A 24817-nucleotide genomic window follows, 5' to 3' on the forward strand; every position below is an offset into this window, starting at 1 on the left:
ATGAATAATTCAGTCACTAATATGAATTATTCAGTATCTACTATGAATTATTCAGTAAGTACTATGAATTATTCAGTAACTACTATGAATTATTCAGTAACTACTATGAATTATTCAGTATCTGCTATGAATTATTCAGTAACTACTATGAATTATTCAGTATCTACTATGAATTATTCAGCATCTACTATGAATTATTCAGTATCTACTATGAATTATTCAGTATCTACTATGAATTATTCAGTAAGTACTATGAATTATTCAGTAACTACTATGAATTATTCAGTATCTGCTATGAATTATTCAGTAACTACTATGAATTATTCAGTATCTACTATGAATTATTCAGCATCTACTATGAATTATTCAGTAACTACTATGAATTATTCAGCATCTACTATGAATTATTCAGTATCTACTATGAATTATTCAGTATCTACTATGAATTATTCAGCATCTCTAGCCTCACTGTTAAAGCAAACGTCTGCCAAACTATTGCTTTATGTAAGTTTCCAAAGGCCTGCCTGCAGCACAGAGGCGCCAGGCTAAGTTGCTAAAGCTCTGTAATTGGGCCTCATTCACCAACAGTTCTGAAGAAGAAAAGTCTTCTTCACCCAGTTACGCGGTTTTTACGAAGACTCTGACATCGGCCAGTGTTCTTTTATATTCTTTTATCTTCACGCACTCAACAGCACAAAGGTGTGAACAGTTCTGCACTTTAAGAACACGTCATGAACCTGACCAAGACTTTTTCTTAGAACCTTCTCAAGAACATATTTAAAAAGGACCTTGGGAAGATACTGGAGAATGAGGCCCGGTGTTGTTACAGGCTGGCGACGGCTGGCTGCTCAGTGGTTGTAAATGGCTGAGATGTGTTGAGCTGAGTCCGGCCTGCTCGGTGCCGTTATAGTGAAGGACACCGTGTTAGTCTGGAGGCGCTGACTGTACTGTGTGTTTAGCGATCTGACTGAGCGTTGCTTTAAACACTCTGCAGCTTCTTGTTTTTTTTATGTTACGATCATGTGCTGTACAGTCATATGGCATGTACGGGGTCAACTGATCAGCCCCTATATTCTTCTGCTTCAAAGCACGACAAAGGAGGACTGAGTGGGAAACTACTGTGGGACAGTTGCTCAGGGGGTTTCGCATTTATCAGCACTGAACGTCGCTGAACGCTAGCCTGAGTTGTGTGTACAGACTGCAGTTTTACTGCCTTTACACACTCCTTACTGTTAATCATTCGCTCAGACGTTGGTGGTCTCATAACCACGCTGTCATTTTGTATGAATGATGTCTGACTCGTAGCTCTCAGACACGAGAACCAGCTGTGTGCACAGTGTCAATAAGTGAACTGCACATGCTGCATTATTAGGGTCTTTTACTGAATGTGGCGTATTGGGGGGGCGGTAAGTGTTTATTAAAATGTGTTCTCTGTAGAGCTTCACTTATTTACAGCCATTCTATAACTAACGACGTAAACAGAGTAAACGTGTTCACCCGCTTTGGCTTTTGAAGCCGTAATTGTTACCGAATATGCAGAAATGCTGAACACAGGAAAAAACTCGTAGTGAAACATGTGGCGTTTCTGCTTTGGGCCCACAGAGCCGCCAGGTTTGGATACGCAAAGACATTTTGGGGCTGTGTAGTCCGGATTATTTTAAAGTTCACATGCAAATGAAACTAAATGCTACTTTAGTAGCGTATCACTCATCGCCAGGTGTTCATAAGAATTCAAATTCTAAAAATAAACAGAAAGTAAATGTTTGCTCCTGCGTGTTTGCTCGCGGCCTGCTGTGGCTGGAAAATGTGAAATGGAAAACGAGAGCTCAGCGTTGGCTCGGAGCTGCTGTCGGATGTTGTGCTTGTTTGTGTGTAATGGGAAGGTGCTGCGGTGCAGAGAGGAAACTGTGGTGGTGGATCAAAATCCTCAGCTCTGCTCAGTCCCTCACATCAACCTGCTGTTCGTTATTGGAAATAACGGAGAATAAAGCTGATCAGGGCTGATGAATCGTCCTGCTCTCAGATCTCAAGTCTCTAGAACTTCGCATGTATTTTTTCAGTTTCTGTACGTAATTGTGATTAATTACATTGTAATTTGTAGTTTTTCACAATTAATTATGGCTGTATGTTGTTAATTATGATAATCACATTATTTTGTGTAATTAGTCGGGACTGATCTCATTGTTTGTGAGGTCAATCAAAGCGTTGACATTATTTTGTACAATTAATATGATTAAGTGCATTGTTATGTGCACTTCTCCACAATTAATCCCATTCTGTGTAGGTCAGCACAATTAATCGTGTTATTCTCTGTAGGTTATCATGATTAATCGTGGTATTATGTGTAGGTTATCATGATTTAATATGTTTTTCTGTGTAGGTTATCATGATTTAATATGTTTTTCTGTGTAGGTTATCATGATTAATCACACTGCGTTTTGCTATTATGACTAATCACTTTATTCTACTTCGTTAATCACTATTCATCAGGTTTGATCATATTCATGTTATATCATATTTAGAGGCAATGAGTGTGTATACCCCATAAATCATATAGAGCAAATTAGTGTATATATCAGATATATCATATACACAGACTATGAGCGTATATATCAGATATATCATATACACAGACTATGAGCGTACATGCACTATAGATCATATATACAGTCAGTGCTTCAGCTCCTTCATGATTGTATCTCAATCTTCTTCATTCAGCTTGTGGGTTCTTGTTATAGTGGAGTACCTCGAGGGGAACTGTAGCAACTGCTTTTGTTAGTTTGCTGCTCATTGATTTATTCATAACTCTCCTGCAAGCATCTGTTCAAGACCTGCTGAAGGTGCTGAATGTTCCGCTTTAAAATCTATTTAAAGATTTAAGATCTATCCAGAATAAAGCGCTGCAGCTGGGCTTCAGCCTGCACTCCTGCAGCGGGGTCAAAGGGTCAACGCAAATTGAATTCCTTGCATTAACACTGTTTGAGCCGACATGTGCGGCTCCAGTGGATGCCCACCAGCACAGACCAAATTTCTTGTTGTAAAGTTATGATGTCTAGTAGCAGGATTCTTAGGGGTGGCCTGCCTTTTTTTGTTAGACATTTCTTTTTTTTTTAGGTGATTTGTTTGTTGGTTTGGCCTGGGGTCATCCTGAAGCTTTTAAAATCCTGTTTTTTTGTCATTTGTTCCAGAAGTTGGTAAATCTTTAGAGCTGTTAAGAATAATAAAACAATCTGCTCTACTTAGTTGTTTTTGTATTGTTTGTTTGGTCTGAGGCTGAGTGGGCACTCACTTAAACCTTTTGTGCGTCCTACCCCAAGAGGACGTAACACACTTTATTAACATGCAACACAGTGACAGCCATTATTATTTGTCTTTGCTTACGTATTGCTTGTTTTATAAGATTTCAAGAACTATTTGTCCGGCCTACAGTTGATCTATGAAACGCTGTGTATTGCTGCTGGGAATGACGTCTAGTCCTGGACTGGACATTAGCTTATGAAGATTTGCCCGGCGTTTTCGGACATAATACTTCACTTATAGTCGCACATTTATTGAGTATTGTATTGAAAATAAAATGAAGATTCTTGTACTACAGCAACAACATACTCCTACAGACAACACATCTGAAAGTACAGTACGTGGGGGGTGCAAAATAAAACCTCTCCATTGGGGCCAAAGCACAAAAGCATAGCTAGAAACTTGAATTCTGTACTTTGGTCCATGCCTGTAGGTAACAGTGTGTTATACAGTGTCAGGAACCACGGAATCAAGTGTACTAGAGATCCCTGTTTTTTGGCTTCAGACAGCAGTTAGCACCATGCTAACTGGTTTTGCTAATTAGCTTTACTTGCTGCTGAGGTCCAGTGCTGAAGCTGAAGAAGTAAACTTCAGATACCAAAAAGTTTTGGGTAAAATTGGTCAAATCTTTTTTTTTCACCTAAAAACATTTAATTTACCCTAAACTGATGATGCTTTACTCTTGGTTAGTGCACGTTGCCCTCAGTGCTGGATAATGAAGTTATCATCAGGCCATAAACTAGCAAAGAGAAGCGTCCACCTCTACGTCTCGTAAAGTCTGCCTGCCCAGGCAAGGTCCTCTGAGTGTGAGTCATGCGTGTATGTGAGTCTAGAACGGAGGAGGCTATGGTTTAACGGTTACACATGACGAAAGCATGCAGTGTGATCATATGAGCAACTATTACCAGCATATCAGCGCTGTGTCGACACAACCTGGAAACTTTTAAACGCTAACTTTACAGCAGGAGGCAAAACAACTCTCTTAAAGTTCAATGGAAGTCGAGATTTTAAAATACTTTTAGACCATTTCTGTTCATCCGTTCATCATGAAATTCTACAGTTCACTGTGAGAAGGACGGTGCAGTGAATAACTGAAATATTGAGTTTATTGGACTTTAATTTATAAGTTAACAGATGTAAAACACATTCTTCTTCTGTGAACTTACAGAACGTTCAATAAACGTATTGCCATTATCAGAGTTTTTTTATGTTTGAAAGTTTACAGTCTGTAAAAAAATCTGTAAAACTGAAAAAAAAAGGAGTCACGACCGGAAAAGATTTTGACGCATTAATGTTAATAAGAATTTAAAGATAAAGCATGCTAAAAAGACCTTTTATAGCTCTGAGACCGTTCAAATGAGAAAGTATACACTGTAAATATTGAAAACTCACAAAAGTGACTGGGTTCATTCAAAACTTTGAGTTCATTCAACTTTAGGCAGTAACTGAACAGAATGTATGACACAAATTATCCTTTTATTCATTCAACACTGCAGGTTCTCAAAATGTCACGTTAACGGGGTTACTTGTGTTGCAGAGTTATAAAGTTGCAACTTTTTTTTAAATTTAGCCGCTGTATTAAAATATGTACGAGTTTGCTTGTACAGTTTTAAAATGATATAACAATATAATAAAATAATAAAACAATAAAATTATATATATATATATATATATATATATATATATATATATATATATATATATATATATATATATATATATATCGCTCTTTTCAGGAGACTCATTTCAGTTCCTCAAAGAATCTGCCGACACACCTCCAAAGTTCTTAGAAGTAGGTTTAGTATTTTCTGCCTGACATAATTTGAAAATGCCAGCTGCCTTTTGTGCTACATCAGCATATCATGGCAAATGGACCTGCAGAACGGGTCCAAAATTACCCCAAATACATTAGTTTACACGGAAAGTTAGGAATGTTTTGTTGTCCTTCTTTTGTACAGGTGCGTTTTTGGAGACATGGAGATCCTCTGACTCCTTTAAGCTGTTCAGAGTGGACGACCTGTGGTATTCGTGTAGAATTGGTGAATGTGTCTAAATCAGGTTAAATTCAGCGCAGCGCTGTTTACAGTGTAAACACATTGATGGGGTGAATAAACAAAGAGCTCCAGGTTTACAGAGCTAAATGTTTCCTGAGCTAAATAAACATCTCCACACGCAGACGGATAAACGCTCCAGTCATATGGAGGCAGGTGAAGCCTGACCTTTACAGGCACATGCCCAGCGTGTGTGTAGGAGAGCACATCCTGCAGTAGCAAAACATCGACCCACGCACCGCTAACACACACTCACAAATGTCAGAGGTCATCGATTACCATTGAAAACTCGCTGTGTAGCAGCGTTATCACCTACGCTACCCCGACCTCTGACTCTACACTGTAAACAGGTCAGACCGTGTTCAGTGTGGATTGCACTGTTATTTCATGCAGTAATGTTCAAAATGAACTAAGACTAAGGTGTTGCTAGGCTGTTGATGTTATTCCATGTGGTTGCTGAGGTGTTGCTAGGCTGTTGATGTTATTCCAAGTGGTTGCTGAGGTGTTTCTAGGCTGTTGATGTTATTCCAAGTGGTTGCTGAGGTGTTGCTAGGCTGTTGATGTTATCCCAAGTGGTTACTGAGGTGTTGCTAGGCTGTTGATGTTATCCCAAGTGGTTGCTGAGGTGTTGCTAGGCTGTTGATGTTATTCCAAGTGGTTGCTGAGGTGTTGCTAGGCTGTTGATGTTATCCCAAGTGGTTACTGAGGTGTTTCTAGGCTGTTGATGTTATCCCAAGCGGTTGCTGAGGTGTTGCTAGGCTGTTGATGTTATTCCAAGTGGTTGCTGAGGTGTTTCTAGGCTGTTGATGTTATCCCAAGTGGTTGCTGAGGTGTTGCTAGGCTGTTGATGTTATCCCAAGTGGTTGCTGAGGTGTTGCTAGGCTGTTGATGTTATCCCAAGTGGTTGCTGAGGTGTTGCTAGGCTGTTGATGTTATTCCAAGTGGTTGCTGAGGTGTTTCTAGGCTGTTGATGTTATCCCAAGTGGTTGCTGAGGTGTTTCTAGGCTGTTGATGTTATCCCAAGTGGTTGCTGAGGTGTTTCTAGGCTGTTGATGTTATTCCAAGTGATTACTGAGGTGTTTCTAGGCTGTTGATGTTATCCCAAGTGGTTGCTGAGGTGTTGCTAGGCTGTTGATGTTATCCCAAGTGGTTGCTGAGGTGTTGCTAGGCTGTTGATGTTATCCCAAGTGGTTACTGAGGTGTTGCTAGGCTGTTGATGTTATCCCAAGTGGTTGCTGAGGTGTTGCTAGGCTGTTGATGTTATTCCAAGTGGTTGCTGAGGTGTTGCTAGGCTGTTGATGTTATCCCAAGTGGTTACTGAGGTGTTTCTAGGCTGTTGATGTTATCCCAAGCGGTTGCTGAGGTGTTGCTAGGCTGTTGATGTTATCCCAAGCGGTTGCTGAGGTGTTGCTAGGCTGTTGATGTTATTCCAAGTGGTTGCTGAGGTGTTTCTAGGCTGTTGATGTTATCCCAAGTGGTTGCTGAGGTGTTGCTAGGCTGTTGATGTTATTCCAAGTGGTTGCTGAGGTGTTTCTAGGCTGTTGATGTTATTCCAAGTGGTTGCTGAGGTGTTTCTAGGCTGTTGATGTTATCCCAAGTGGTTACTGAGGTGTTTCTAGGCTGTTGATGTTATCCCAAGCGGTTGCTGAGGTGTTGCTAGGCTGTTGATGTTATTCCAAGTGGTTGCTGAGGTGTTTCTAGGCTGTTGATGTTATCCCAAGTGGTTGCTGAGGTGTTGCTAGGCTGTTGATGTTATCCCAAGTGGTTGCTGAGGTGTTGCTAGGCTGTTGATGTTATCCCAAGTGGTTGCTGAGGTGTTGCTAGGCTGTTGATGTTATTCCAAGTGGTTGCTGAGGTGTTTCTAGGCTGTTGATGTTATCCCAAGTGGTTGCTGAGGTGTTTCTAGGCTGTTGATGTTATCCCAAGTGGTTGCTGAGGTGTTTCTAGGCTGTTGATGTTATTCCAAGTGATTACTGAGGTGTTTCTAGGCTGTTGATGTTATCCCAAGTGGTTGCTGAGGTGTTGCTAGGCTGTTGATGTTATCCCAAGTGGTTGCTGAGGTGTTGCTAGGCTGTTGATGTTATCCCAAGTGGTTGCTGAGGTGTTGCTAGGCTGTTGATGTTATCCCAAGTGGTTGCTGAGGTGTTGCTAGGCTGTTGATGTTATCCCAAGTGGTTGCTGAGGTGTTTCTAGGCTGTTGATGTTATTCCAAGTGATTACTGAGGTGTTTCTAGGCTGTTGATGTTATCCCAAGTGGTTGCTGAGGTGTTGCTAGGCTGTTGATGTTATCCCAAGTGGTTGCTGAGGTGTTGCTAGGCTGTTGATGTTATCCCAAGTGGTTGCTGAGGTGTTGCTAGGCTGTTGATGTTATTCCAAGTGGTTGCTGAGGTGTTTCTAGGCTGTTGATGTTATCCCAAGTGGTTGCTGAGGTGTTTCTAGGCTGTTGATGTTATCCCAAGTGGTTGCTGAGGTGTTTCTAGGCTGTTGATGTTATTCCAAGTGATTACTGAGGTGTTTCTAGGCTGTTGATGTTATCCCAAGTGGTTGCTGTGGTGTTGCTAGGCTGTTGATGTTATTCCAAGTGGTTGCTGAGGTGTTGCTAGGCTGTTGATGTTATTCCAAGTGGTTGCTGAGGTGTTTCTAGGCTGTTGATGTTATCCCAAGTGGTTGCTGAGGTGTTTCTAGGCTGTTGATGTTATCCCAAGTGGTTGCTGAGGTGTTTCTAGGCTGTTGATGTTATTCCAAGTGATTACTGAGGTGTTTCTAGGCTGTTGATGTTATCCCAAGTGGTTGCTGTGGTGTTGCTAGGCTGTTGATGTTATTCCAAGTGGTTGCTGAGGTGTTTCTAGGCTGTTGATGTTATCCCAAGTGGTTGCTGAGGTGTTGCTAGGCTGTTGATGTTATCCCAAGTGGTTGCTGAGGTGTTGCTAGGCTGTTGATGTTATCCCAAGTGGTTGCTGAGGTGTTTCTAGGCTGTTGATGTTATCCCAAGTGGTTGCTGAGGTGTTTCTAGGCTGTTGATGTTATCCCAAGTGATTACTGAGGTGTTGCTAGGCTGTTGATGTTATTCCAAGTGGTTGCTGAGGTGTTGCTAGGCTGTTGATGTTATCCCATGTGGTTGCTGACGTGTTGCTAGGCTGTTGATGTCATCCCAAGCTGTTGCCATGCAGTCCCAAATGGTTGCTGAACTTGCGAGTCCCCCAAAAAGCATGCAGATGTGTGTTGCCTACCAAACACATTATGTGCAATCGTAACAAACATTTACTGTCTTTATTACACTCTTAAAAAATGGTTCTGCAACGGTTCTTTAGTAAATACCAACTGTAAGCTAAGATGGTTCTTTTCATGGTGAAATGGTTGTTTAGACCGATGGATGCATTGCAGTTGTATATGGTTCTACATCGGACATTTTACAAAAAGTTCTACATAGCACCAAAAAAGGCTTCTGCTACTGTTATGATGTTAAGCTTATGACAATACTAGAACCCTTTTTGGTGCTATATAGAACCGTTTTCAAAAAGAATCACCATTCAACCATATGCAGCACATTGTCCATCAATCTGAAGAACCATTTCACCACGCAAAGAACCTTTTAATCAAGAAATGGTTCTATATAGAGCTCCATGGTCTATGTATAGCCATTGCTTTTACTAAAGAACCATTGTAGAACCATCTTTCGAAGTGTGTATGAGTGACACTGATGCGTGCGAAAACCCAACAAACCCCAACCACTGAGTGTGATGCAATCAAATCAGCGGCACATGCTTATTGGTCGTATGTGTTATATAATCCGATGACATGTGGAGATCCTTGTCAAGCCAGTGTGGCAAATGTGTGTACTAGCATGTACTCCAGTCTCATTTGGCCTGCAAATTGAGCACATTCGTAGGACTAATCTGTCTCGTTCTGAGACTTTCTTCTCATCTATTTTAAGCGAATGTGGCTAACGATGTATGGAAACTAGCAACATCATGAGATTTCAGTGTAAGCTCCTTCGTATCAGTGTGGTGAGCAATGTAGGATATTACACCGATCACGTCCATGACTGAGAGCAATGTGTGAGACTCGCACTTTCATTCAGATTTTAGTCTAATCTCTTTCACGCCAGCGTGGCTAGCCGTGTATGGAAGACCAAGGCTAAGACTTTAATCTCTTCTGTGCTAATATGGCTGGCAATGTATGGACGCTAGCACCCTCATGGGACTTTAGTCTCATTTCTTTCTTGCTAAAGTGGCCAGCAACGTCTGAGAGCTACCACCCTCAGGAAACCTCATCTCTTTTGTGCTGGGGTTGGATGCTAGCAGCATAACACTGTAGTCTAATCTCGTTTTTGCTAGCGCAGCGTGTTTAGCCCACTGTTTTTATTCACTTTAGCACTTTTCAGACCAAACCGTTCCTTCAAAGCTCCCCTGTCCGTGTCGTGCAGGTACGGCAGTAGAGTTTACAGTCTTTGAGATGAGAATACGCTGTTGGGCCTGTGACGTTCTGTCCTCCACCTGTCAGAACACTGGAACCTGCAAGGCCACCTGTGATTCAGCATCGACCTGTTTGCCTAGTGAAACATGCGCCAGCATCTGGTACGTCCTCCGTCTGCTCTGGTCTTAAAGCAGCTCATTCATTACTGAGTCTTATTAGCTTTAAAGCCTATTGAAATGTATGATTTGGAAAAAGAAGCGTTTTCAGATGAAAGTCCACTCTCGCTGTGTAGACTAATGGTAGGATAAAGTCTACCATTTTCATGCTAAGCCAAGATTTTGAAGGAATAAGTCCCTTAATTTCAGATACTAAATTAATATTCCTAAACAATACTACATGATTTTGAGATAATAAGTGCATTTTCGTACAACATAAGTCTATAATTTGAGATGCAACTTCAGCGTTTGAAGACAAGTAGTCATTTCTCAATGCAAAGTCAACATTTTTAGTTAATAGTTCACTATTTTGAGATGCTAAGTCAAGATTTTGAGGACCTGTGTAGATATTTTGAGCCACTAGACATTTTGACATTTGAAATGCTCTCATAAATATTACAAAACTAATTATGTGTTCATGTAAGTAACAAATTAGGTAATTACAGTACAGTTCTGTAGTGTTAACAGAATGGTTTAGAACTGTAGACCTGGTTGATTGAGCTGGATGTTCTCAGGGATGTCTGAGGTTGAGGTTGAGTTGAGGTTGAGATGTTTTGTGGAAATCAGTGAGACTCCCTCTGTTTCTTCAGGAGGAGTGAAGGAGGGAACGTTTCAGTGGAGGTGTTGTGCCATAACCCAGCAGAGCCTCTTTACGGCGTGATGCTGAACGACTACAACAGCGCGGAGTGTGAGATGAAGCAGTACAAACAGCTGGGGCCAGACGTTTACATGTGCTCCTGCAGTGAAGAGCTTTGCAATAAGCAGCTGGTCTTCTCGAAGCCCTGGCAGTGCGGAGATGTTTGCACGTACCTGGCCGTGTTCGCCATCATATTTGCAGCAGTGTCTGTGGGAGTGGGGTCGGCGGTGTGTCTGCAGAGGTTCATTCATTCGCGTGGGGGATGGAGAGTTTTCATACGTCGTTACTTCTAATGAATCCAGAACAATCTCAGTGGTCACTTTATCAGAAACCCCCCCTCTCATAGCAGTCCTGAAGTTAGAGGTCTAATAAAGTGGACAGTTAGTTTAAGTACAAGGCAGCTGTTTCTAATAAAGTGGCCAGTCAGTGGAAGTACAAGGTGGGTGTTTCTAATAAAGTGGCCACTGAGTGGAAGTACAAGGCAGCTGTTTCTAATAAAGTGGCCAGTGAGTGGAAGCACAAGGTAGGTGTTTCTAATAAAGTGGCCAGTGATTGAAAGTGGCGACACAAATCTAAACTAGAACAATTGGAAAATTGGACACCAATTAAAAAATATTCTGTCAGATAATTCATGAACATTGACATTTCAAGTATTGAAAGTATTTATTAAATATTTAGACATTTTACACTGAATAAAACCTCCTTCCAGTTATTTTATCTGCCCTGGGCGATAAAACAGGTCTGTTTCAACACGTTACTCACTCCTCGTCTGTGGTTGCGTAATATTGGAAGTCGACATTCCCGACTCCTGCATTAACAGCCCAATAATAAACAAAGCTTTGGATTTGCTTTCTTCCTACGAACCGTTAGCATCCCGTCACTGTTCACTGGCTTTCGTGTGTTGTGTTTGCTGTATCTTGTTAAACTACTGTGGTAAAGGGTGGGTGGTCGGTTTGGTTGGTGCTCTAGTCGAGGACTTTCAGCTTTTCTGACTGACGTCTACAGATTCGTAGACCCTGATGCTTATAGGTTATTAAATGTGGTAGATGAGCAGAATTTATCTTGTGTTTTTATTTCTTTTCCATTTCTCTTTTATCAATAAACCGACTTTTTCACCTCATCCAAGTGTTTTTAGTGGTATTTACACATTGTACTCAAATTTCTGGCTTTTCCAAATTTTTTTTTAGCATGACTTTCCATTTTTTTGCATAAAAGAGGTGGGTCGCACTTTATTTGGATGCCCCCTATAGAGGCTCTACTAAAATCTTCTGGTGATAATCAGTCGATTACCAACAACATTACGGTTAGGCTTAGGGTTAGGAGTAGGTGTGGGGTTTGCCTTGAAGTTAGGCTTAGGTTTAGGGTTAGTTGAAGTTCAGTTGAATCTGACTGGTGTTCAGTTGAACGTTACTCATAGACAGACTAAGCATTTACAAAGCAGCTACAGTGGACCGTCCAAATAAAGTGTTACCAAGAGGTGGATGGACGTTGTGGTGCGACACAGATAAAACGGAAGCATTCAGAAACGGTATTATTCGTAATTTTACGATAAATAAGGGCATACCTTCATTGCATGGTGCAGATCAATCCAACTTTTTCCTCAGGTCGGTTTGTTTTAACAGGTGTAAATTCTCTACTAAACAACTGAAACGTGGTTCAACAAAATCGCAGGTCTCCGTCCACTTCCACACCGACCCTGGTCCACTGTTGGTGGGAATGCATTGTTATGGTGGTCCACACTCAACGAGGGGGCTCTTCTAGCAGCATGTCAGCACCTCAGCGCAGTACCATCCGATTAACATGCCTGTTTTAACATTAGACTTCAGGCTCACTTCAGTCCTGCAGCACAAGCTGCTCATAATAACCACAGAATAATATGAGTGAAGAAATACTTTCGATTTTTTGGCCATGCTGTCACCTGATTGGTTAAATTTAAATTGGCAAAGCAGTCATAAAGACAAAGCAGCCAACGGTCATGGTTATTGCTTTGATTGTGATACACATAGAGGTTAAGCATCTATTTTCATTGCCATAACAGTAACTGTGAGAGTAACAGAAGAGTAAAAAAAACAGCCAGGGGTTTTCTAACTTTTGCACTGCAAAACCAAACCGAACTTTGGCGTGAAAACATCTAAATCTTTCACTTTGACTTGTTCTTTAATGAAACACTCGCACCAAGAGAAGTGCTAAGAGCAAATTCTGCTAAAGTTCAACACTAACTCAGCTGAAACTCCACAGCAGTCGCTTTATGGTGAAGATCAAACTTCTGCTTCAAAGCAGGGAACAAACCACGAGCAGCTATGAGCTCTACTGCGAAAGATGCTTTGTGATATGAAAGATTGTTTAGTGTGAAAACAAAACTTAAACTTCATGATGCAGCTTTTTGTTTTTTAAAACATTGCACCACTTTACCAGAAATATGACCATACATTAAATACTTCAATTCATCCACATGTAGTTGCTTTTGCTGCTTGATTATTTCTGGTACTGCTCTCTGGCACTGTTTTCACACATATGCAGACTGAGAAATCTGAAAGAAATCAGAGTAAGAGTTCACAGCACTGAGAAATCTGAAAGAAATCAGAGTAAGAGTTCACAGCACTGAGAAATCTGAAAGAAATCAGAGTAAGAGTTCACAGCACTGAGAAATCTGAAAGAAATCAGAGTAAGAGCTCACAGCACTGAGAAATCTGAAAGAAATCAGAGTAAGAGTTCACAGCGCAGAGAAATCTGAAAGAAATCAGAGTAAGAGTTCACAGCACTGAGAAATCTGAAAGAAATCAGAGTAAGAGCTCACAGCACTGAGAAATCTGAAAGAAATCAGAGTAAGAGTTCACAGCGCTGAGAAATCTGAAAGAAATCAGAGTAAGAGCTCACAGCGCTGAGAAATCTGAAAGAAATCAGAGTAAGAGTTCACAGCACTGAGAAATCTGAAAGAAATCAGAGTAAGAGTTCACAGCGCTGAGAAATCTGAAAGAAATCAGAGTAAGAGTTCACAGCACTGAGAAATCTGAAAGAAATCAGAGTAAGAGTTCACAGCACTGAGAAATCTGAAAGAAATCAGAGTAAGAGTTCACAGCGCTGAGAAATCTGAAAGAAATCAGAGTAAGAGTTCACAGCACTGAGAAATCTGAAAGAAATCAGAGTAAGAGCTCACAGCGCTGAGAAATCTGAAAGAAATCAGAGTAAGAGCTCACAGCACTGAGAAATCTGAAAGAAATCAGAGTAAGAGCTCACAGCGCTGAGAAATCTGAAAGAAATCAGAGTAAGAGTTCACAGCACTGAGAAATCAGAAAGAAATCAGAGTAAGAGTTCACAGCCCTGAGAAATCTGAAAGAAATCAGAGTAAGAGCTCACAGCGCTGAGAAATCTGAAAGAAATCAGAGTAAGAGCTCACAGCGCTGAGAAATCTGAAAGAAATCAGAGTAAGAGTTCACAGCACTGAGAAATCAGAAAGAAATCAGAGTAAGAGTTCACAGCACTGAGAAATCTGAAAGAAATCAGAGTAAGAGTTCACAGCACTGAGAAATCAGAAAGAAATCAGAGTAAGAGTTCACAGCCCTGAGAAATCTGAAAGAAATCAGAGTAAGAGCTCACAGCGCTGAGAAATCTGAAAGAAATCAGAGTAAGAGTTCACAGCCCTGAGAAATCTGAAAGAAATCAGAGTGAGAGTTCACAGCGCTGAGAAATCTGAAAGAAATCAGAGTAAGAGTTCACAGCACTGAGAAATCTGAAAGAAATCAGAGTAAGAGTTCACAGCGCTGAGAAATCTGAAAGAAATCAGAGTAAGAGTTCACAGCACTGAGAAATCTGAAAGAAATCAGAGTAAGAGCTCACAGCGCTGAGAAATCTGAAAGAAATCAGAGTAAGAGCTCACAGCACTGAGAAATCTGAAAGAAATCAGAGTAAGAGCTCACAGCGCTGAGAAATCTGAAAGAAATCAGAGTAAGAGTTCACAGCACTGAGAAATCAGAAAGAAATCAGAGTAAGAGTTCACAGCCCTGAGAAATCTGAAAGAAATCAGAGTAAGAGCTCACAGCGCTGAGAAATCTGAAAGAAATCAGAGTAAGAGCTCACAGCGCTGAGAAATCTGAAAGAAATCAGAGTAAGAGTTCACAGCACTGAGAAATCAGAAAGAAATCAGAGTAAGAGCTCACAGCGCTGAGAAATCTGAAAGAAATCAGAGTAAGAGCTCACAGCACTGAGAAATCTGAAAGAAATCAGAGTAAGAGTTCACAGCACTGAGAAATCTGAAAGAAATCAGAGTAAGAGTTCACAGCACTGAGAAATCTGAAAGAAATCAGAGTAAGAGTTCACAGCACTGAGAAATCTGAAAGAAATCAGAGTAAGAGTTCACAGCGCTGAGAAATCTGAAAGAAATCAGAGTAAGAGCTCACAGCGCTGAGAAATCTGAAAGAAATCAGAGTAAGAGTTCACAGCACTGAGAAATCTGAAAGAAATCAGAGTAAGAGCTCACAGCACTGAGAAATCTGAAAGAAATCAGAGTAAGAGCTCACAGCGCTGAGAAATCTGAAAGAAATCAGAGTAAGAGCTCACAGCACTGAGAAATCTGATTACTGAGCTACAATCCAGCTTCTTTACCAGATTTCTTAATCAGATTTCTAGACTTTGCTCCAATTTAAGAAATCAGACTGATGATGATCGGATTATTGAGCATATGTAAACGCACTCTGTGATAAATTTGCCCTTTTTTCAAAATTGCTTACTGTCCCAGGCCCAGTTATTTGCTGTAGAATGCAAACCCAGTACATTTTTAGTGGACAGAATAACTGTATTTCGCCAGATGGCCTAAAATTGATTCTTTACCTGAGTTGAATGTTTACTTGTATGGCTGAATGTATTTGTTTTTCTTGTGAATTGTTATGTAAAGCACTCAATAGCAAACATTATTGTTTGTTGATAACATTTAATACAAATTCTGCGGAATGAAGTAATCTCAAGTATGATTGTTTTTTCTGATTAGTGATTTTGTGCTTTTAAAATATGTGTTTGTACGTAAACAACCTAGTGTAATTTTTAGTACACGTATGACATTAGTGTAGTGTACCAATGGACTGTTGCACGATTTTGCAATCTCTTGCTTCAGTTGGCCTGCAAAATTCCCATCAATATCCATAGGTTCTATTCCAACATTGGAATTTAAATCACAATGCCTACTTTTAAGGCCACCACACACTGAACATGCCACATTGTCCAAAAATTCAAAAGCATACATTTTGAAAGAGAAACACACACCGACGCCAACACAGCGCGCTAATGTGCTCTGTTAAAGTCCTCAGCAAGTCACAGCGACTTGTAGATCACAAGAAGTGAGATTCTCACAAAATGCAGAAATGCAGCCAGTCTTTTAGGTAAACACACAGATGCTAATGCTAAGTTCCCTCAGGTAACGTTACTAGCCCAGCCTTTTTCAGTTCATATCTTTCAGCCAGTCTGTGGAGAGGTAGTGAACCCAAACCAAGTGTGGTGAGTGATACTAAATGCTTTACTTCGTCTAGATTATATGAGTTTTATTTAAAGATTATATGCTTTTAGCTACGCGATGCTGCATGTCTGGTGTGAGGTGGCCTTTGTTCTGTATGTGTCTGTTAGATTTGGAGAGAAACTGATGGTTGTGGGTTCTTGTCCCATTTCACCCTATTAAAATGTGTTTTTTCTCTCTCTCTCTCTCTCTCTCTCTCTCTCTCTGTTCTTTAGCGAATATTCCAACTCCATTGCCATTCAAATTGAACGCTCTCTGCAAGTTCTGTGATGTTCTGCCCAGCAGCTGTAACGCTACGGGCATCTGCTCATCAGAGTGCGACATCACATCCATCTGCGCGTATCGAGACGAGGTGTGTGTTAGCGTATGGTACGTATGTGTTTGGGTACGATACTCATGTGATAACGTATGTATATTTTAGAATGCAATAATGTGTATTAGAACATATGGTACATATGTGTCATATACATGCATTAGTAAACAGTAAATATACGTGTAAGCATACAGTACTTATGTGTCTTAGCATGTGGTACATATATGTATTAATGTGTACTATTTATTAATTACTGTATGGCAGGTGTTGTGTGCTATGAATGAGGAATAAATAACATAATGACCGTTTTAATTGAAATGAATTGAAGGGTGGTCTCTGACTTACTCACAGCACTGTACAGGATATGTACCATATGCTTTTTTACCATTTATGTAATAATAAACAGTAACAACATATCGCTCAGTAAGGAGAATGTGTTGTTTGTGTTATTAGGCACATAGATGGAGAGAACAGGACAGTGGAGACGGTGTGTCATGACCCCTCTCTGCCCTTTCACGGTGTGATGCTGGACGACTACAACAACACAGACTGTTTGATGAAGCAGTACAAAGGACTCGGGCCTGATTACTATATGTGCTCCTGCAAAGAAGAGGAGTGCAATGACAAGCTCATCTTTACAGGTGTGTGGGAGTGTCAGTGAGTGTGTGTGTGTGTGTGTGTGTGTGTGTTGGGGGTGAATGAATTTTAAATGCCTCACATAATTTTTATTAAAACACAATATTGCCATGTACTGCTGGACAAATTTGAAGCAAATCATTCAGTCATTCTCACAAAACATAAAAATAAACAATATAATGCCAATAAAATTTTCCGAAAATATTGATATAATTCTAATATAATCCCAATATATTATTTAGAAAATGTCAAGAAAATGTCAATATTACACCAATAAAATACTCAATATGTCAGTAAAAGTCCAATATATTAACAATGAACTGCTCAAAAAATACCAATAAAACCCATATAATACCTATAAAATGGTTAACAACCACAAGTAAAATGGTAACATAATACCAATAAAATCCTTAGAAGATACCAAATACCCTCTTTACCCCTACATTCCGGTACAGTAACTGCATTACTGCTGATCTGCTGACTGCATTATGGCCAATCTCACGATCCCTCTTCCCATCAGTCGTGAACAAGACCTGCCATCTTTTTCTGGGCTAAGACCATGGACTCAGACTTGGAGGTGCTGATCTGCATACCAACCACTTCATACTCAGCTGCAGTGAGCGCTGGAGGCATCCATGTGATTCAGCCTAAAGAACAACATCTCTGCAAATAGCAGAGATGCCACCCTCCAGCCTCCACACATAATGCCCTCCTGACCCTGGCTATGCCTTGACACCCTGTCCATGAATACCACGAACAGTAGTGGAGACAGGGCACAACCCTGGCAGAGTCCAACTCTAACACTGAAAGAGTCTTACTTAATGCTGAGTATACGGACACAGCTCTCACTCCGGGAGTACAGAGATTGAATAGCCAGGAGTAGTAGCCCCGGCACCCCATACTCCCGGAGGACCTCCCACAAGATATCTCAGGGAACCCGGTCGTAAGCTTTATCCAAATCCACAAAACACATGTAGACTGGGTTGACAAACTCCCATGCCCCCTCAACAATCTGATAGAGGGTGAAAAGCGGGTCCACTGTTCCACGACCGGGACGGAATTCGCATTGTTCCTCCTAAATCTGAGGTTCAGTTATTAGTTGAGGTCTCCATTCCTTGGCATAAACTTTCCCAGGGAGGCTGAGCAGTGTGATACCCCGGTATTTGGCACACACCCTCAGGCCTCTTTCTTCAAAATAGGGACCACCACTCCAGTCTGCCAGTCCAAGGGTACTGTTCCCAAGGTCCATGCAATATTGCAGAGGCAAGACAGCCCCACAATATCCAGAGCTATAAGCATCTCCAGATGAATCTCATCCACCCCCGGTGCCTTGCCACTGAGGAGTTTGCGAACTACCTCAGTGACCTCCACTAGAGAACTTGCACTTGACACGTTAGAAGCCTCTGGCCCTGACTCCCATGAGGGAGGCATGTCTCTCAGATTAGGTTCCTCAAAATGCTCCTTCCACCGACCAACTATATCCTCATTTCCAGTCAGCGTTTCTCCACCCATGCCAAATATAGCTTTTGTGAAGCCACCTGACCTCTCCTAAGTCACCGGACAGTGATTCAGAACCTCCTTGAGGCTGACTGAAAGTGTTTTTCCATGGCCTCACTGAACTCCTCCCACACCCTGGATTTCGCATCTGCCACTGTTGCCGCTACTAACTTTTTCACTTGTTGGTACCTATCTGCTGAATCAGGAGTCTTCCGGGTCATCCAGTCCCTAAAGGCCTCTTTCTTCAGCTTGATGGCCTCCCTCACCACTGGTGTCCACCTGGAGGTTCTTGGGTTACCACCCTGACAGGCATCAACAAGTTTTGGCCATAGCTATGCCCAGCAGCTTCCACAATGAAGGTTTTGAACAAGGTCCATTCAGACTCCATGTCCCCTACCTCCTCCAGAACATGAGAAAAGCTCTCCCAGAGCTGGGAGTTGAAATCATTCCAAACAGGTGCCTCTGACATTGGTTCCCAGCACACCCTCACTATTCACTTGGACCTACCGGGTCTGACCACCAGTCTTACCTGCCATCTGACCCACTCATTGCCAACATGAGCATTGACGTGTCCCAGCAAGCCTATATAGTCTGTAGGCAGGGCCCTTTCTAGAATCCTGCCCGCTCACTCCAAGAAGGCCGAATACTCCAACCTGTTATTCGGTGCATAAGCACAGACAACAGTTTTTCTCTCTGTGATTTTGATCTGCATTAATGCGACACTGTGGCTGGAGGTGAGCCCAACTATATCTAGTTGGTACCTCTCAACCTCCTGCACAAGCTCTGGCTCCTTCTCCCCCAGTGAGCTTACAATACCAAGAGTGAGTTTCTGCCTCCAGGGTCTATGCCACCAAGGGTTTCCCTGCCGTTTCCCACTGCCTATACAGCACTGCACCGGTCTCCCATGCTGGACCTTGTGGGTGGTGGGCCCATATGGTGCCCCTTTGTTACTTTTTCAGGCTGAGCTGAGCCAGGTTACCTGGGCTGCCCGGCCACCAGGCACTCGCTGAGGAACACTACCCCCAGGCCTGGCTCCAGGGGTAGGTCTTGGTAACCCTCTCCCAGGAAGGGTACATGGTTTTCTGTGTCACTTTGTCATGGAGGATTTTTTGGATTGAGTTAGTCTGGGTCTTCACTCCAGAACTGTTCACCTTGGGAGACCCTACCAGGAGCATATTGCTCCAGACAACTTAGCTCTGAAGATCCCTAGACCGCACATGCCCTGTTGCCATGGCAAAGTGCTGATCCAGTATAATACCAATAAAATCCTTAGAAGATATCAATAAAACACTAATATAATACTAATAAAATCCTTAGAAGATATCAATAAAATGCTAGGGGGTCCCTTTGCGGTGGTCTCTGTGTGTGGGAACGTGTTCTGTGTGTTGATATGTTTAGCTGAGATGGTTGAAGCTGAGGCTTTTACAGGCCTGAGGTGGAACAGCGCTGTGGGTGACGTCGGCCAGACATGGTTTAACCTGTAATCACACATTTCAGACACTTGTTTTGTCTCTCTCCCTCTCAAACACACACACACTTGTTTCTGTACAGTGTGAGGACGTGTAGTCACACCCATGTCCCACATGCACGCCAGAGGATTGTTTATCTGGGCAGTGAGTGTGTTTATGTCGGCGAGAACACAACAGAACACCAGAATAAACACAAATAAACACGAAACCAGCAGTCAGTGCTCAGAATCTGTTCCCTCTGAACTCCAGCCATCACGTTCCATCAACTGATTTCATTTAACGATGAGTGATTAGATAATCCACGCTCTTAAATAGATCTTCAAGGGTTCTTTAGTACAGAAAATCGTTCCATATAGAGCCACTCAAAGAACCGTTTAATGACTAAAGTGTTCTTCAGACTGATGCAGCAGGTGATGTACATGGTTCTGTGTAGCACTCTAAAGGGTTCTTCTGTTGTTATAATGTTTCACTTGCAGGGGCCTTGCAGGGAAACAAGCTAATTAAGTCATGGCCATGACTTAATAAAGCATGGGAATGAGATCCTAATGTGTGGCCGCAACTTAGGAAGGTGTGGGAACGAGGTCCTAATGCATGGCCACGACTTAGTGAGGCAGGGAAATAAGATAATTAAGTCATGGCCGTGACTTAATAAAGCATGGGAATGAGATCCTAATGTGTGGCCATGACTTAGCAAGATGTGGGAACAAGGTCCTAAGGCATGGCCAAGACTTACTAAGGCATGGGAACGAGATCCTAATGCATGGCCATGACTTAGTAAGGCGTGGGAATGAGATAATAATGTGTGGCCATGACTTAGTAAGGCGTGGAAGCGAGATCATGACTTACTAAGTCGTGGACATGCGTGATTTGTATTTATACAGGATGTCACTATTGGGGTTCCGTAGGATCATTCCAGATTTTCCCAGATTTTTGTGCAGGACTTTATATTTGTGAATTTCTATATTGCTTAAGATTAAGCTCTGCTACATAATCCTGATGTAACCATGATGTAAACGTCTAATTTTAGATTTTTGGATGCTGTCATAAGTTGTCCTGCCAGATAATATTCGGTAATATGACAGTGTCATGTTATCATTACTGGTAACCGTTAAGAGATTTGATGTTATGACAGTTTATAATGTGACATTATGCAAAGCGTTTTGCAGTTTATTCTCATGTGCGGGCATTTTTTTGGTCAGGAAAAATCCCCCTCCCCCGCCCCTGGAAACCTGTTGCTCTTCTTTGCCCATCTAAATTTGAAACCTGACATACCAGATCACACCAGGTCACTTCACACATCTTGAGTATCAGGATTATATCTAGATAAAGATAAAAATCCATATTAAAAGTGCAGGTGTAAACGCAGCCATTTAAAACAGATTTGAATCTGATCACTTTGGGAAACACATTTCAGCCAGACCCCCTCAGTCTCTCTCATAGAGGGGCCTAGGACCCCCAGCCCCCTCCAAACTCAAACCCTGGCAGCAAGTGGGCTAAATGTTACACCCCTAAACTAATTAGAGCGAACCATAATGTTAACCTCACTTAGGAATGTTTTTCTCTCTCGCTTTCATTCTTTAATCCTTGTTTTTCTCCAGTTTTCCTACAAAGGCTTGTTGTGTCTGTCCTGAAATCTTCTGGAAACAAGTTCAGGCAACACAAACACGCCCCGTCTGTGCGCAGGGAAAGTTCAGACGTGTGGTTTCCTGTCTAAGTTTAGAATGCAAAGCATGCAGCAGAAACATGACAGAATGTGAGACTGTACACTGTGATATTTAAGAAGAGGTCACATGACTCGCTTCTCTAACACCTTCAGAGCTGACTTCAGTCTCCCTCACGGATGGCTCACGGTCCCGCCAGGCCCCTCTGCACATGTCTTTGTAGACGCCCTGGACCCCAAATGAGATTTAACTTCACTTTGAGCAAAACAAACTTGTGTTGTTTTTTTGTTGTTGTTGCTGTATTTTTTAAATATTACTTTTTTTATCGTGCAAAATCATCACCATTAGCTAAAAATGTCTTATCTTCAAAGTAGGAGTCCTTTCTCAGGAGAAAACATGCTTAACTTTCAGTTTCAGTTCATGTAAAGAAATTTTATTCGGAATCATTTCTGTTGGACTGTTAATCGTGACATGTGCACACATTTACGGCATTTGGCTGACAGTTTGATCATTTTACACAGGGAGGCGAAGGTGGTGTTAGGAGTCTTGCCCAAGGACTCTTATTGGTATAGTGTAGGGAGGTTACCCAGGTGGGGGATTGAACCCCAGTCTACAGTGTAGAAGGCTGAGGTGTTACCCACTACACTAACCAACCACTATGTATTCACACGATGTACCACTAGAGCCACTGGTGTTTTCTGACTCTAATGCCAAAGTTTTGACGATATGCTTTTTTAACCTCATTGTCAACAAGACGTAGATGATTTTTCTGCACACTGTGAATTTGTGAAAGTGTTTCTTCTTGTTTTCTTTTTAAAAACAAAATTTGAATCATAATGCAAAAGCATTAACAGGTCCAGGGCAACTTAGCTCTCTGGCTTAGTGAGTAATTTACCCCTGGGGACTCACATAGCTTGTGTGACTCATTTGTATCCATAGCCTTTGCTGTGGTCACATTTGTAAAATGTGAATTTCACAGATTTTCACTCAACAAATTAGTCCACAAACTTGTAGTCTTGGTGGGCAACACAGGTGGTGGGCTGAAGGCCAAAGAGACAAAACAAAATAGAAAATAAAGAAAGAAGGTGGGTCACATTTTTAAATTGTATTTTATAACATTGTGCTAGTTTGTTAGTAAAATACTGCAAAAATAAAAGTTTAAATGAATTTAATGCAAAAAAAGTTTTGACGTGCAAAATCTAAATAAAAACACCATGCAATGATGTAAAAATCATGTACCCTATATTTATGTGAAAATAGTGACAACATATCAGAAGTTAAAACTGAGGAATTTGATAGTTTTTTTAAAAATATATGCTTGTTTGAATTTGTTATGATTTGAGAAAAATGTTTTAAAAAAAAAGCAAAAAAAAACTAGTAAAGTTGTATGATACTTAAGAAAACACCTGGTGGAGCATCTTATAACTAAATATAGTAATTGGCAACACATTTATAAACCAGATATATACAGAATCCAGAAATGCTGCCGCCTTCTCTGGGGCTGAGCTCATTCACAGAGGACAGAGGCAAAGTGGAAAAGAATGTAAAATAGCAAGAACTTGAGAATTTCATCATCTATGGTACATAACATCATTAAAAGATTCAGAGAATCTGGAGAAATCTCTGTACTTGAAGGACAAGGCCGAAAACAAATCCTAGCTGGACATGATCTTCAGGCCTTCAGGCACCACGGCACCCACCCACTTCAACGGACACCCGCTCAACTCAACTAATGAGTTAGTTGATGTTTGGCTACCAAATGCTGGATGACATACTGAAAAAAACTGAAAGTTGTGAAAGGGGATCTGGCTCTGTTTAACAGGTTTAGATGCATTTTTGTTTGGCCTCCAACTGTAATTTGACTTCAAAGCTGTATTTAAAAAAGACCTCAGCACAGAGAAGGAATTACTCGTTTTCTGTTCTCAGGCTTGCGAAGCCTCAAAGGCTTCAGTAAATTAATTCTACACATGATTCAGTACATTCATTCAATCGTGTGTATAACTGAATACTCATCAAACTCGATTTGGCTAAAATGTAGCATTGTTTTATTCCCCCATCCACTTTCTTGCTGATGGTAGTAGCATCTCTGAGAGAAGCGAAAAACCATGGTTAAAATAAAGCCCCCGGTTTGAAAACCACCTCTGTGGGTCATGTCCATGCAAACCTTGCGAGAACAGTTTCCAGACCCACGGTCCCTCCACGAACCCAGCCACACAAACGTATCAGTGTGCCAAAATAGAGGTGTGGAACAAAACCATGTGAACTTGTCACTTCACATGATGTCACTGTTGACGGACAAGTGGGCAGCACCACAGGCAAAAAAACACAGCATAGCAACTTGGCTTCATAACTAAAATTATTTTTCATCTGTGTCGGCTTTTAATCAGCAGCTAATTACTCTACAAGTCAGCTGAAACTTGACTAAAGCCAGAACAGATGCTGGGACACAGCTTAAAAACCCAAACCATTTTCTTGGAAAGGAATCAGTTTGATTAGTGATTTACTGGCTGCTCTGTAGTGTCATGTGTTTTGCAGCTTGTGATCATTACTGATATGTTTTTCTTTGCTGCACACTTGCAGCTTATTTGTCACTAGCCAGTCTGCTACTACAAGCAGCCAATAACTGTCCAAGTCCACCCCACCCAGCCAGCCATAAAATCCCTCCATACGAGGCACAACCTGTCCTGGGATTATCCACAATGACTGCGTTGCCTCAAAATGAATCCCTCCCGCAAATAATTTGGTGGGTATAAAGACGTGTTTGAGTGGAAATGTCGACATTTAAATCAAGCAAACTCAGTGTATAGTTTTGTTTTTCAGCGTACAGAACTGCAGAACCTGGCCTTTTTCTTTTTTTAATTGAGGGCTGAAGAACAGAGTTCACCTGTTGATGAAACGATGATGAAACTGATTACCTATGTGCCAAATAACACAGTGTATCTTTGTGGCATCTAATTGGTCTATTGAGACATCTCTATCTCTTTTCCCACTGTTATCTCAAAATTTCCTGAAAGTCCAACATTTAAAAAAAATCAACTTTTTAATCTACTTATAAGTGATAAAGTTGTAAATTGTACGTCTGAAGTTGAAGAAGCTCGTATGAAGCATGCTTGATTTACCTG

At 41.3% G+C, this 24817-nt stretch overlaps 1 protein-coding gene across 2 annotated transcripts in view; it reads left to right on the plus strand.

Annotated features, from left to right (window-relative positions):
• LOC108412425 (TGF-beta receptor type-2-like) overlaps nt 1-24817 on the plus strand; it is a 39375-nt gene that overhangs the window by 1530 nt on the left and 13028 nt on the right. The window contains exons 2-3 of one of the 2 annotated variants that reach the window (XM_017684429.2): nt 16335-16471; nt 16886-17073. In XM_017684429.2, the coding sequence (XP_017539918.1) occupies nt 16389-16471; nt 16886-17073 (271 nt within the window). In that variant the 5' untranslated portion in view covers nt 16335-16388. Of the gene's footprint in view, nt 1-16334; nt 16489-16885; nt 17074-24817 lie in introns of both variants that reach the window. The other variant, XM_017684428.2, reaches the window with a different exon arrangement.

Source organism: Pygocentrus nattereri, chromosome 11, assembly GCF_015220715.1.
Source record: "Pygocentrus nattereri isolate fPygNat1 chromosome 11, fPygNat1.pri, whole genome shotgun sequence".
NCBI lineage: Eukaryota > Metazoa > Chordata > Actinopteri > Characiformes > Serrasalmidae > Pygocentrus > Pygocentrus nattereri.